The sequence below is a fragment of the Eptatretus burgeri genome, chromosome 6, assembly GCF_056783735.1.
Source record: "Eptatretus burgeri isolate ZD-2024b chromosome 6, Ebu_testis_v1, whole genome shotgun sequence".
Taxonomy (NCBI): Eukaryota; Metazoa; Chordata; class Myxini; order Myxiniformes; family Myxinidae; genus Eptatretus; species Eptatretus burgeri.
Window position 1 is genome coordinate 68,491,942 of NC_140966.1, and position 15,409 is coordinate 68,507,350.

The following is a 15,409-nucleotide window of genomic DNA, read 5'->3' on the forward strand; positions in this document are numbered from 1 at the left end:
TGAAATATTGGCGACCACGGTCGGTTCAGCGACCCACCGCGTCACGGAATTATCCGGAGCGACGGCCTACAATTCCGGGGAGTCTGGTGGAGACGACGTAGCTTTCCCCACCTCGTGATCGTTCTCGCCACCGACCCCCGGTCCGCAACAATATTAACCTACATGCTGCTGCATTGATCTGTACCATCACATGATATATTGCGCATCGTATAACCTTGTGTGCTGTACTTAATTTAAACTGGCCATCATGCCCAATCTTATATTCTTGCACGCACTCGTCTCCAAACAACAACACTCACATGAATAATCACATTTTCATGCATACCCTCGCATACTATCACAAAGGAGAGACACAAACAAATGCTAATTTGACAGACTGGATGTCTTTTAATGTGAATAACATGGTCTGGCTGCTAATTGCATAGTACAATATGAGAACGGCTTTTGGTAAAGCATATACCTGCGCCAGGCTGAATAGTTAGCCCGCGCTTGCGAAGCGAAAAGCAGGGTTAAGTGATCAGTCCCATACGTGCGTACGTGCCTGCATTTTCTTCCTCCCTTTTCTATGGAACCGCTTGCCGGATTGACAAATTTTCACCACAGGTGCAACTACTCATGTAGAATGTTTTAATGATAATTTTGACATCATAGTTCACGTGGTGTGGCAGCTATGTTGGAATAAATAGCTCCGCAAAGCGGGCATAACCCCTCAGCCCCTTGACGCAAACCAATTTCAAGATGGTGGCCATATTGAAAATCGCAGCATGCCCATTTTCGAAAGGAACCTTCCTCTACTCAACCCCAACATACCCTGCAAAAATGGATTTAATCGGACAAGGCGTTCTCCTCGAAATTGACGGAAACCGAAAGTTGACAGACGCCCGGACAGACGCCCGGACGCCCGCCGGACAACGCCTATGATGACAATACCCCTTAGCCAATTCAGGCTGAGGGGTAAAAAAGGAGAAACGTTGTAGCTCTCTATCTCCAAAACCACTCCATGGAAAAATTGAAACTTGGCACATCTCAAGTACTCCCAGTGGGGAATAAGTGTGATTTTATTTTATGATGTCATTGAAGCCTTCGTTATGACACCATAATTGCATAAGTGGAATGCTACATCTGATCAGCATGAACATTTTTGAGGGTATCCTCGGGATAAATTGGTCAAGAGAAAAAAAAAATTACATCATTGATCACGTGGTTCGTCAGCCATATTGTTTTGTGTTTTTTTTAACCTTCAAAAAACCCTCTTCTCCGAAACGGCTGAACAGATCGAGGAGAAACTTTACAGGCATGACCGCCTAATCCATGAGGAAAAAAAATTCCCCACCGATGATGTCATGGATCACATAGTTTGGCAGCCATATTCGATTTACCCGAAAACCTTTTAAAATCTTCTCCAGAACAGCTGGACAGATCAAAGGGAAACTTCACACACATGTTCCCCAGGCCTTGGGATGCCAGATGTTCATGAATAATTGATAGGTTATTCCACTCTCCTTGGCATCTTGGCAGCCATATTGGATTGAAGGAAAATATTTTTTAAATTCTCTTTCTTGAACCGCTGGATCAATGTATGTGAAACTTCAAAATTATGATCCAGTAGTGATGGGGAATATGTTTTGAATTTCAACCTGATGGGACGCAAGGTCTGGTAGCCAGAATTATTTAATTTTTTTAACCTGCATTCTGTTTTCTTTTCGTTTTTTTGCACAAGGATCACTGGCTATGCCTGGATCGGCTTGAGGATAGAGTAGCAGTTGAAACTCGAGTCCTAGACTGGTTACCCCTGATGACTTCATATTTGCTTTTTGTTTGTTTGGGTTCCTTCTGATGACTCCAATGCAGTACTTATTTAATTTGGTCTTCCATTCGATTTGAATTTCATTTTTTTTAAACAAATTTGCCGCCAGAAGAGTTAGCTCGCACCAAGTCCTTCTCAAGACTGCATGGGGTAAATATTCTATGAATACAATCTAGTTCACCGTTTTGTATCCCCACTGAAAGGCCAGATCTGCATCCAAAACTTAACCAAAGTCTAATCGGCTTGTTCTTGTCACCTACCCAACTCATCCACCAAGTTTTGTCATAATGTGTCCACAACTTTTTGAAATATCATGCTATATATCGATTTTGGTCTCATTTTTCAATGGTGAAGGATCGCTTAAAAAATTTAAGAATTCTCGGATTTGGATCCAGATCTTCAACAAAATCGAATCAATCCATCCTTGTCACACACTCAACCTATCCACCAAGTTTCATCCGAATCCGTCCATAACTTTCTGAGACATCCTGCTCACAGACAAACAGAGAGGTGAAAACAACCTCCCTCCATCCTCGGTGGCAGAAGTTATAACACCATCATTAGATATAATGTTACAGTCACAAGACATAACATTACACAATACAAATGTTGTTCATATGAAGAGCAAAAGCAGAACTTACTTGCAAGAATTTTCACAGATGACTCCACTGTTATATTCATCAGTAGTGTCACAGCAATCTGGGATTTGGGGCAAGTTAAAGTTAATCAAAAAGTCACAGAGTATACCAACACTTATGACATGCAAAAAATTCCTCATCCTTACCACAAATTCCATCATTCACAAGAGAAGAATGAATATTTTGAGGCCTGAATCCAGCATTCGTACAGTGGAAAAATCCATTTGGGCATGCTGCGGTTCCTGGAAAAGATGTGAAACACCAGTGCTACCCCACAAACTCTGTTTTAAAGGAAGTGTGATATGAATTTTATGTTTTCAAATCAAACAGGTATAGGAAGTGAAACAATACCAAACTACAACTGCCACTTTATAACTGCTAGCAGTGATGACTGGGTGCCAAGACGTCCGGCTTTGATACAACCCTGCTTTAATACAACACGGGATTGAGGAGTTATGGACCGAGTAAAACGCCGCATTCAATGTATTTATTACGTGTGCAGTTGGCCCTATTCCCTCAATACAGAGGGTTACCTGCAATTGCAATACAATATCAATTGAATTGGTGTTTAAATAACCTGCACACTAAGTAATAAATGTCACCATGGGTCCACAGGGTAAACCAAACTCCCCAAGTAATACGAAGCGCCCCCCACGTCTCTCTACTATGCGGGACTGATGAGTTATGGACCGAGTAACACGCCACACTCAATCTATTTATATATTAAGCAGTTGTCCCTTTTCCTGAATACAAAGTTGGGACCAATTGAATTGGTGTTTAAATAACCTGAACACAAAGTAATAAATGTTGACACCATGGGTGCAGAAAGTAAAGCAGGATTCCCCTGAGTCTAATGAAGCCACACACGTTTCTCAATGACGCTGGATTCACAAGTTATGGACTGAGGAACAGGCCACGTTCCATCCATTTATTATGTACACATTTGACCATTTTTCCTGGAGCCATTATTGGTATCAATTGAATTGCTACTCCTGTACCCTCAAGTGCATGCAGGTGCAGCCAAATGAGCCTAATGCAAAAAAAAAAATTCTAAAAGTTCTAAGATTCACATACTTAAATAATTCTGGCTGCCAGACCTTGCGGCCGATCGGGGGGTGAAATTTAAAACAGACATTCCACATCTCTGCCAGATCATAATTGTGTAGTTTCACATTGATTGATGCAGTGGCTCCAGAGAAAACATTATTTAATACTTCACTTCAATCCAATATGGCTGCCAAACCATATAGCTGATCAGGGTGAAATTCAAAATGTACATTCCACATCCCCACTAGATCATAATTGTGAAGTTTCACATTGAATGATGCAGCAGTTCCAGAGTAAACAATATTTAATATTTTCCCTTCAATCCAATATGGCTGCCAAACCATGTGACGTGTATCAAAAGGAGGTGGGAACTTTTTGTTCGTCATGGATAGACGGTCATTAGGGTGGTCCAAAATCATAAGGGAAAAATTCAAAATTTGAATATTCTTGGGGCATGTTGATTATTTTGTTCTACCTGACTAGAAAATACTCCTGGCCAAATTTGCCACAGTTCCAAAAATATTTAGGGGTCCATCAAGAGAAAGGAAGTTGTTACATCCAGTGAGGGTTGCTACATCCGGTGGGAGAGAAGAAGATGTCAGTGGGAGTGAGGGAGACGTCAGTTGAGCTTTCGGTTCGCTGTCAGTCGGTGTTAAAAGTACTCTTTTATTTTTCTTTTTATATCTCTAATTTTTTTCTTCTTCTTTTTGATTCCCAGAGTGAGTGAGTATGGCGTGTTCAACACGGAAAAGCACGGAACTGTTCCTCTTGGATCAACCATTGGAGAAATTCACCGACCGCCAGTTGCCCACTGCCCACTGAGAACATTTTATGCTCTTTCCTTTCATTTTTCCTATTAGTATTGTGACATTATAATGAATCCGTTGAGAGACTTTGATGGACTCCTCAACCACCTCCAAATCTGCTAATTTTTTGTTTCTTTGCGTTTTTCAACGTCAGGAACGATTTGGCAAACATGCCGCCCGCGAGAAATTCGAACTTTCATTTTTTTGGACCACCCTAACGGTCATACCTGTAAAGTTTTTCCTCGATCTGTTGAAACATTTCAGAGTAGAAGACCTTTTAATTTTTTAATTTTCAATCCAATATGGCTAACGAACCACATGACCTATGACATCATAAACTTACATTCTGCCTCAAATGGGATAGGGGAGTATGCATGTTTCGTGTTAATCGGATAAGGTGCATTTTTCTATCCAAGATGGCTGCCAAACCATGTGACTTGTAACATCATAATTTTTATCGTATATGCAGCCATGGCGTAAGATCATTGGCTCTTCACCTGGGGGGCGTGCCATGGAAAGTTATACAACAGCAACAGATATTTTTCAAGTGGTATCAAACTTCTTCCAGGAAAATCAACTCGCTGGGAGGGGTGTGTACTGATGGAGCTCCGGCCATGCTTGGTTTGCAATCTGGTTTCATAACAAGAGTGAAAGAAAAAAGTCCATCTGCTATAGGTACGCACTGCATCCTTCATCGTGAAGCCTTGGCATCCAGAACTCTACCTGCTGACATGAGGGATGTCATGAACCTGGCTATCAAGGTAGTCAACTTCATCAAAGCTGGAGCCTTAAACAGTCGTCTCTTCAAACAGGTGTATGTGGATATGGATTCTGAACATCAAGCCTTGCTTTTCCACACAAACGTACGATGGCTTTCAAAGGGAAACATGCTTTGACAGCTTTATGAACTACGACAAGAAGTGGCAACATTTCTAGATTCGCAGCAGAAAGCAGATCTCCATGACAAGTTCTAGTCTGAAAGATTTCTGCTATCTCTAGCTTACCTGGTGGACATCTTTGAAGTGCTAAATGCCATCAACCTCAAATTCCAAGGGAAAAACATCAACATAATCACGCACCGTGACGTCATTCGAGCCTTCATGGCCAAACTCGACCTCTGGAAATGTCAAATTCAGGATGGAAATACAGCCAGTTTTGCTAACTTTGATTCTGCTCTCATTCAGTTTCCTTGATTCCGAGTTAAAAAAAACAAATAATTACTCATCTGACTGAATTGAAAGCAGAATTCATAAGATACTTTCTGGAAATAGATGAGAAGCGCGAAGCCTGGAAATTCATTAGGAACCCATTTCAATGTGAAGTCGCTGATATTTCAGACGAAGTGCAAGAGGAGTTTCTTGAGTTAAAGTTCAACTCCTCAGCTGAAGAAGACTTCAAAAAACTGGATCTAGAGATGTTCTGGGTCACGTACCTTTCCGTTTACCCTTTGATCTCACATCAAGCTCTTCGGATTCTGACAATGTTTGGATCAACGTATCTTTGTGAAGCTGTGTTTTCCACGCTCGTTGCTGTAAAGACCAAGTACAGAAAAAAGCTGAACGTTGAAGGGGACTTGCGTTGTGCTCTCTCTGGCATTTGACCACGCATTCAAGATCTGGTAGCTTAGAAGCATTGTCAAGCATCTCATTAAATGTGATCTCATTAAATGTGTTGCGTATATGAGTGTTGCTTAAGGCCCGGTCACACCTTGACGTTTTAGCCAACGTATGCCGATTTTTGAAAAATTTGTCTAAAACGCTGGCACACGTTAAATACGTTATGGGTAAGTTTTGATAACATTGAGAGCACGCTGAAAAACACTGCCATACGTCGTTGTACGCTGGCTTTAAACGTTGTACTTTTTGGTTGTCCTCAAATTTTTTCATGCTTGAAATTTCACGACGTATGCCGGCGTATGACTCACACGTTCCGCTACGCTGGCCACAAGTTGTATGCACGGTCTGCGATCGTTGACAGACGTCAACACATGCTACTTGTAAGTTAATCATAAGTTGAGACACGCTGAGGTAATGTTTAGCGTACCCGAAACTTATTTCTAACCTGTGATTAACGTGTTGTTGGCACGTTGCGCGTTCGATGCCACACATCAACAGACGTTACTTTTAAGTTACTCATAGGCTGAAAGACGTCGGTATAATGGATCGTCCTTGCGTCAGCGTCCACGGCCACGGCCAGGACACTTATTTGCAGCATTCTTCAAACTTTTCTTCGGCATGACGAGGATGTTCACACTTCGATGTCTAGTTTGGCTATGATTCCAATTGTCCATCGGCAGCGTCTATTTAAAATAGTCGAGTTTGAGCGTTTTAACACGTTCAGAAGAAACGCTTCAAATTTCCAAACCCCAGCGTCAAAAAACAAAGGCGAGTGACAGGCATTTAAATCGTTCATTGTAAACAATTAAAATAGCTGAGTGGTACCGTTTAAAAGTCGTTGAGTGTAAAAAAATCCAGTTGTTGAGCGCAAGCGTCTACTTTCAATAGTGGAGATGCAGCCATTTAAATCGTTGAGTGGCAGCCTATGAATAGCAAACCCCACGTCACCGGCAAAGATAAACTGCCGCACAATATGGATAAGTTAGGCTATCGTTGGGCATAGTTTGTGAACGCCGGCTTCACGATAATTATTCGTTGGTATATCGTATCTATAATTAATCAAAGCGCTCTATGCCCATTATTGGTTCATTGTGCATTTGTCCAACCCGTTATGAATAGACCTAAATCGTAAAAACAAGCTATAGCTCATTGTTGAAAAAGCCCCATAAAAAATTAGCCGCGAAGAACTTCGAACAATGGTGAAAAGATGTCTCCTACCCGTGGACACGCGGACGCAAGGACGATCCATCATAACCCACACCCTCCCCCTCACACTCACCTACTACCGCCAACATGAACAAACTACTACTAATACTAATACTAATACTGATACTGATACTGATACTGTTACTGCTGATATGGACATCGACTCAAAAAGGACTCGAAAACACTGTTGGGTTCCCGTTTTATGAGCAGCATTTTTATATACCAATTCCCAAAACCGCTGGGAACACGTCTTTATATGGCAGTTGTAAGCTAGAAACACGTTCATTTATTTTTTTTTGTCGACCGGAAGACGTCATTGGAATACGTCTACATACGTCGATGTGTGTTGGGACTACGTAAAGAATTGGTTCAAAGCACGTCAAATATGAGTTAGAAATAAGTTTTGCGTAAAAAAAGACATTACCGCGACGTGTTTCGACTTATGAGTAGCTTATAAGTAGCCTTTGTGGACGTGTGTAAGCGTCCACATATCATGTGTAAAACTTATCCCCATCGCATGCGGAACGTGTGTCATACGCCGAGTACGTCGTAAAATTTTGAACATGTTTAAAATTTCTTGACGTACTCTACTTACTACGACGTATGATAGCGTACTTTAGCGTTCTACTCACGTATACCAAACTTACTCATACCGTATTTGACGTGCCCCAACGTTTTAGACGCATTTTTCTTAGGTCGGCATATGCTGGCAAGATCGCCAAGGTGTGACCGCGATGTTGACACTTCCATTTCTACGGCAGTTATGATTTGAATCGTTGTGTGTCAGCCTTTTAATAGGCTACGTCACGACATCGTCGGCGATGCGTGCAACGTGCTATGCCTAAGTTAGACTATCGTTGGGCATCGGTTGTGTCGGCCGACAACAGGTTCAGCATTCGTTGGCATAAGTTATCTATAACACAACGAAACGTTCTGTGTCTGTTACCAAGCGTTATACATAAGACCAAGTCGCTATGAATACGTCCGAATCTTTAAAAAAAAAACATCAAAAGTTCAACGTAAGCCAGCGTTTTACATACATTTTAATACGTTGCCATCGCTGGCTAAAACGTCAAGGTGTGACCGGGCCTTTATACAGAATTCTTTGTTCAACAAAAAGACTAAAAAAAACGCATTTTTTTTCAGTTTTTCCTTTTTATTCAGGAGGGATTTTTAATCATTTGGTTGAAGATTTGAAGGGAGGGGTGTGGAGACAAGGACCAACTTCTAGAGGGGTGTGGTGGTAAAAAAAAAGTTAAGAACCACTGCGTTAGATGATAGTTGCAAAGTTTCGCTTTGATAGGATAAGTGGTTCCAGAGAAAACATTATTTAATATTTTTCCTAAATTCAATATGGCTGCCAAACCAAGTGACCTATCGATTAGAAATTAACAAACTTGTTCAAGCATGTCTGGAAGAAGATGTGTGTAAAGTTTCTCCTCAACCTGTTCAGCCGTTTTGGAGAAGAAGATTTTTTTTAATTGCTAACTTTCAATCCAAAATATTGCTGATGAACCAAGTGACCTATGAAATCATAGATTTGCATGCAGCCTCCAATGAGGTATGGGATCAGGTCTATGAACGTTCGTGTTAATCGGGTAAGATATGATTTTCTATCCAAGATGGCCACCAAACCACGCGACTTCTGATGTCATAATTTTTACCATGTTTGCAGCCATGGCAGTAGATGATAGTTGCAAAGTTTCACTTCAAAAAGATAAGTGATTCCAGAGAAAACATTATTTAATATTTTCTTCAATCCAATATGGCTGCCAAACCATGTGACCTCTCAATTATTCATTAACAAATTTATATCCCCTACCCTTGGAGAATATGTGTGAAGTTTCCCCTTGACCTGACACCCTTCTGGAGAAGATATTGTTTGAAGGTTTTAGAGTAAATTCAATATGGCCACCAATATTCTTTACCATGTGCCAAATTTCAATTTTTCCCATTGTGTGGTTTCAGAGATACAGAGGTCTAAATTTTTTTTCGGTTTTTCAAAGATGGTGCCGTACCACATTACCTACGACATCATAATGATCAATTAAGTATGCTATCAGAAAAGATACATACTATGGTGAAAATTTTGTGTCGATCAGACTAACGGTTGCTAAGAAAATGCATTTTCAAGCGAAAAAAAACCTGAAAATTGCTGGCGGAAGAAAAATAAAAATAAACATAGCAAAAGCAATAGGTTACCCAGCCTTGTGGGCTTGGTACCCTAATAATAACGAACAGAAGAAAAACAATTGGTTACCCAGCCTTGTCGGCTTGGTACCCTAATAAATATATTGTACAAACTTCTTTCATTACCACAAGAAAAATTCCATACCAAAAGTGTATTATTTTGCAATATGCCTGGAAGGGCCATAAACTTTCATAGTAAGGGCTGAAATAATGCTGTGCCATGATGTGGCAATACACGTTGTGGAAATACAGATAGCTGATGCAACTCTCTCTCTATCGAGTGCAGCCTGTGGCTGCTGGTTGATTCAATGGTTGGGACGCGGCTATGCCACTGATGCAGTATCCCCCTTACCAGTACACTGGTGGTCATTTTGCCGACCGTGGAAGGATGACAGGCTGAGTCAACCTCCTGGAGTATTTTTAATTCAGCGGCCAACGGGACTTGAACTCAGGACCCTAGGATCCCAAGCCGCCACCCTAACCACTAAGCCAACACCAGGCTTCACTAATGCAACTAATAGCATGCTAGATCCAATCAGCGAGAATTTCAGCATTGCTGGTCTCAAATTAATTATTATTGCCTTTTGAGGATTTTGATGCCGATGGCATTTAATGAAAGGGGAGCCAGGTGTTGCGACGAGTGCCAACACCAGGCCTTTAATCACAAACTGTTCCACAAGCATATTCCAAATGATTATTCTTACTGATTAAACCCAATCGAATCATTAGCATGCACCATGTTTTATTTAAAGCATAATATCAAGAAAATTGAAAGGGAAAGTTTTGGTGTCTTGTGTGATGCCAGCCTACATTTACGGTGTCCTGAAACAGTGACACTCACAGAGTAATCGGGTTCCTTGTGAAATTTCGTTGGAATTTTTTGGAGAGTAGCAAACCTATATATTTTTGAGAAGTTTAAAATCAATTTAAATTTTAAAAAATGATGTTTCACATTTTTTTTTTCAACTTTTGGAAAGGTCGTTTTGGGGTGAAAAACGCTTTTTTTAATTCCAATTTTAAAAAATCTGAAACAATACAAAATAACCAACTGATGATGGATTACTGTTAAATGGCTAACAATGGATTTTATAAGATAATAAAATGTTGCATTTTGACTGTTGGTTGCCATGGAAACAGCATTTTTGGAGTGGAATGGCCATTTTTTTTAATATACTTTTTTTTTAATTTTATTTTCCATCGGATGGCCTAAATAATTGTTAAATATAGTGACCATGACTAACTTACACATAAGTATTATGATTTTCAAGTATTGGAACAGTTGGTTGCCATGGAAACGGCCATCTGTGCAATGAAACATTGGTGTGTCTGTTGTTCAATATCAGAATGTTTCAGCACCTTCAGCAGTAAAACGTTTGATTTTAAGTTTTTGTAGTTTGATGTATTGTAAGTGTGATCTTGTAGGGAACATAGGTGACGCCACGTCGCGACGCCATGCCATCGCCTCAGGTTACGGTTGCTGGGCGTGGCATGACGTCATGATGTGGTGCGGCGCGCGGCCAAGCACGTGCAGCACTATGACGTCATTTTCAGTTTGCTTCGTTTATTTTCGATTTATTCATGACAGTTTACTTCGGAGCTACGTTTCATCATATTCGGTTTTCAACACCTTTCTTCCTTTTTTCAGTAAGTTGTGTTAGCCTTTGAGGCGTATGTACCTTTTTGGCATTTTATGTTCTTCTGTATGGGGGAGAATTATGGTTTGAATGGTCACGGGGTTGGAGGTTTTAATTGTGTTTCCTGTTAGACTAGGAGTTGGAAGTCGGGCAGTCGTCATGTTATAGCTATGTGTTTATCCTTTTTCTATTATTTCTGGATGATCTTTAAATATGTCCTTATGTGCTGGTTCGTGCCTTCCTTTATCCGGAAAGAGAGTCACCGTCAATGTAATCAGTCACTGACGTATTTTGTTCCATTAGATTAATTGCTGTATAATAGGATAGGATTAGGTTAGCTTTGTGCCCGGGGGTTGGAATTACAGAGGGAGTCTATTTGGAGTTTCTATTTAGTTTACTGACATGTAGTTAGCACGTATTGTTGATTTCCCACTCATCTCTGCTTTTATTTTATTCAGGTAATTTTACGTCTTAGTAGCGGTTTTTATTTTGGATTCTAATAAAGTTCTATCATTGCGACATTTACCCGCATCTTCCGTTTAAATCACATAAGTTTAGGTCAATAAGGTCGGCCACCAAGAATACTATCCCATTTGTATCGATCGGAGCAGACCATGCTGTTGAGCATCTGAACAGGCTGCTGAAGGTTCACTCTGGTCTGATTGGCATATCAAATAATGCAAATGCCAGACAGCGATTCTTTTTGGCTGCACCTGAACTGTCATGCCTGTCTTGCGAGTTTTAGGGACAGTTTGGTCTGAAGGAAAGTGAGATCACTGAGCACCATGGTCCGTCTCCAGGTGTCGTCAAGCGTGAACACAATGCAATTGACCGAATCAAGGCTGCCATAGTTAATCATGAAAATCCATTTGAAGTTGAGGGTAACTAGCTCTTCAATGTGGTCACCCACGCTTATGTGCCAGAAGAATTTGTACCACAGATACTGAACATTGATGAAACGGGACAGAATCTCAATGAAGATTTTGTTGCAAAACGGATCAATGGTGATATCAGCCTATGGGCGCCAGTGAAGAAGGAGAAGAACAGAATGTACATGTTTGGCAATACAACACCTGCAATCCAGATCAGGGACAAGACAGTAGATCTAAAAGAAACCAAGGATTTGTATGGTAGACTGATGGTACTCTCCAGATCCAGCAGGGACGTCAACCAGAAGGATGCAATTGGTAACTTTGAATTCACTGTGACACCGAGGGCCCTGTTTGCAATGAAACCAGCAATGGTCGTGACAGTGAAGGACCTCAGGGAATGTTTCAATGATTGGGTGATGAGTCTGACCAGAGGCTTCGACCATGTAATTCTTGTTTTTGATACATACAAGCAAGATTCCCTCAAGAGCACAACCAGAGACAAACGACGTCAAGGAAAGGCACCAGTCCAATATCAGGCCAAGGATGATACCAGTATCAAACACATCACGATGAGTCGATTTCTGTCCCATGATCAAACCAAGGCTGATCTGACGGAGTACTTGGCAGAGAAAAACTCTAGAATACAACCGCGATTCAACAAAGGTGGTAGTCGTTTCGGCATCTGGGCGGACGTCGAGCAACAGGGGTCTCCAATTTGAGGCGAATAACCATGAGGAGGCCGATACGTTGATGATCCAGCAAGCAATAGCTGCATCACAGCAACACACGAGAGATATTGAGCTGACGATATTCTCACCTGATACGGATGTTCTGGTTCTTGCCATAGCAAACTATCATCTCCTGCCAAGACACACATCTATCTCAATGGCATCAAGCATTGTCAAAATCGAGCCAATTTGGAAGGCCCTAGGTGAGGAGCGAGCCCAGGCATTGCCGGCCTTCCACGCATTCACAGGTGCCGATAATACTGGGCGGTTCGCTCGACATGGTAAGGCAAAGTGGTTCCAGTGCTACTTGAAGGCCGATGATGACATGGTAGATGCCTTTGCTCTGCTCTGTAAGGATGCTGAACTGTCAGAGGACCTATACACAACTTTAGCAAGACTTGTCTGTTCAGGTTATTGTCCAAGTGGTGTCAATATTTCCAGCATCCCTGAACTTCAGTGGCATCTCTTCTGTAAGAACATGGCTGAGAATGACAAGTTACCACCAACTGTCGGTCGTGACAGTCGGTCATGCCGGTACATATCCAGGCATACGTTTGAGGTCAAGCAGCAATTTCTCAGCAAACATTTATTGATCCATTAAAGAATGGCTTCCATAAGGACACGCACGAGTGGTCAATTCAAACCGACAACAACAGACATTCTCCTTGCACCAAAGGCAATTATTGAGATGATAAGGTGCCAGTGCAAGACAGAATGTTCATCAAAGAGATGTTCCTGCAGGGCCAAGATATTTGCATGTGCAGCACTTCGTGTGAGAATGACGAGGACTCAAACATTGAACGGCATGACCACGATGGCAATGATGAGTGACATTAGAGACAGTGATGCCAATTGGCTACAAACTCATATTTGACATTAAGTACATTTCACTGATCACCATATTCATGCATTACTTGTTTCAAGATTTGAAAGCAATACATTAAATAAACGGTAATTTGACAAAATGATAGCCATTTCCATGGCAACCATTGCTCAAAATACAGATATATGTATTCTATATTAAGAACTGTCCTCGAGTTAACAATTATGCATCATCAGTTGCTTGCTTGCGATTAATTTTGAATTTTCAGAGCTGAAATAAAAAAAACGGGTTTTACCCCAAAACGACCTATTTGACCACATTATTTGCATTTTAAAAATGTGAAACATGGATTTTCTGTTTTGGTATTGTTTAAGCTTTCCAAAAATGTTGGGGTTAGCTACTCTCCAAAAAATTCCAATGAACGTCAAATTATGGACACAAGGAACCTGACTGGAGAGACGACAACAGAGGTTGCAGGTGTGTGAGAAGAACTGGGCCGGGAGGATTGTGATAGTAAAGAGAGTGCGTAGGAGGATAGATGAAATGAAGGAGGGGATTGGTGTGCAGATGTGCTTGACGAGGAGACTGGTAAAAATCTGCCTGAAATGAGCTGGACACTTTGTGCGGACGGAGGAAGAACGAATGGCAAAGAGCGTGGCCAGGTTGAGAGAGCAAGGTCAGAGTAAAATATGTCGATCGTTGTTGAAATGGGAAGATTGTATGAGGAGGGATATCAATAAGGTAGGAGTGGTTGGAGAGTGGAGAGAGTTGGCCGAGGACAAGGGGAAGTGGAGGAGTATCGGGTAAAGGCAGGGCAGAAGATTGGTACCATTGGACCTCATCCCATATAAAAGGAAGAGAGGAAGAAGTGCATCATAGTGTTTATCATATGGGTTGTCTGCAGTGGCATGTGTACAAGGGGTGGGAGGCAGTTTCCCCACAAATATTTTCCTTAACCTAAGATTTCTGGTCACAGTGATATTATTGAACCGAATGGGAGCATCTACTTCACATGACTTGCAATACAGCACACTACACTTTCTGCGCATGGACGTTGGCAAAGGAAAAGTTGACAGTGATCACCAATGATAGGTTTGTGTTTTCCAATTCCCGATTTTCCAGTTTAAATGTAGGGATTCATCATGTCAGTTTTCTTGCTTGACACCTTTCATTTTGGAATTATATCCTGAAGTCAATTAACATGACAAACAAAGGTCTTCAGACACCGAATAACACATCGAGAACTGTAACAATCACTTAGGGGCTTCGTGTGAATGACTGCCAACAGCAGAATAAAGTGAAGTTGAAATAGCATTGGAAAAAAGGAAGAGGAAGCCTGGAGAAGAAGTTGACAATGACAGATTTTAAGTGTCACCTTGAGAGACTGTGCGTGAGTTGACTTCTGAAAGGAGACTGCCGTGACTCAAATAATGGGAGAAAGGTTCGAGTTGCTGAGCGTTGCAGTTGGCTTCATAAATGTGGGTTTATATGGGATCTGATATAAATTTGGTAGAATTCCAAAATCATACTGGACACTTCACTTTGAAGCATGGCAAGGATGTCGATCATGGAGAATTGTATGATGAAGTTCACCCCATTTGTCATTGCTTGGCTGCATTTCACCGAAAATATGGCAAAAGACGAAATGTAAAAGAGTGGTCAGTGAGAGACTCAAGTCTCTGATGAAACAAGGGATACACAAGAGCTATCCAAATCTCACTACCATGCTGAATATGTTTCTCTCTACACCGGTTTCTGTAGATTTTTCTTGTTTTTGCATGTCCTTGTGATATGATGTTATGCCGCTGTTAATGTGTCGTTGCAAAGAAGGCAAGAACGCATTGAGAAATGTTCACGTCACAAGTAGCAATTTTGGTTTCAGAATATCTTTTCTGAAAAATCGTGTTCATTTTGGTGAATATAATACACCAAATTAAATGTCCTGGTCTATTGTTTCTCTCTTGAAAGTCGTGTTAATTCCATTAATTTTAATGGTAATGGGTAATTGAGAGTGAAGAGTTAACTCATTCGTGAAAAAGTCA

At 41.1% G+C, this 15,409-nt stretch overlaps 1 protein-coding gene across 3 annotated transcripts in view; it reads right to left on the minus strand.

Annotated features, from left to right (window-relative positions):
* The window catches only part of PRKCSH (PRKCSH beta subunit of glucosidase II), a 259,864-nt gene that overhangs the window by 219,183 nt on the left and 25,272 nt on the right, over window positions 1-15,409 (minus strand). For 2 of the 3 annotated variants that reach the window (XM_085885532.1, XM_085885529.1), the window contains exons 3-4: window positions 2,592-2,687; window positions 2,449-2,506 (exon numbers count right to left, since the gene is read on the minus strand). In XM_085885532.1, the coding sequence (XP_085741658.1) occupies window positions 2,449-2,506; window positions 2,592-2,687 (154 nt within the window). The remainder of the gene's footprint in view (window positions 1-2,448; window positions 2,507-2,591; window positions 2,688-15,409) is intronic. The other variant, XM_085885531.1, reaches the window with a different exon arrangement.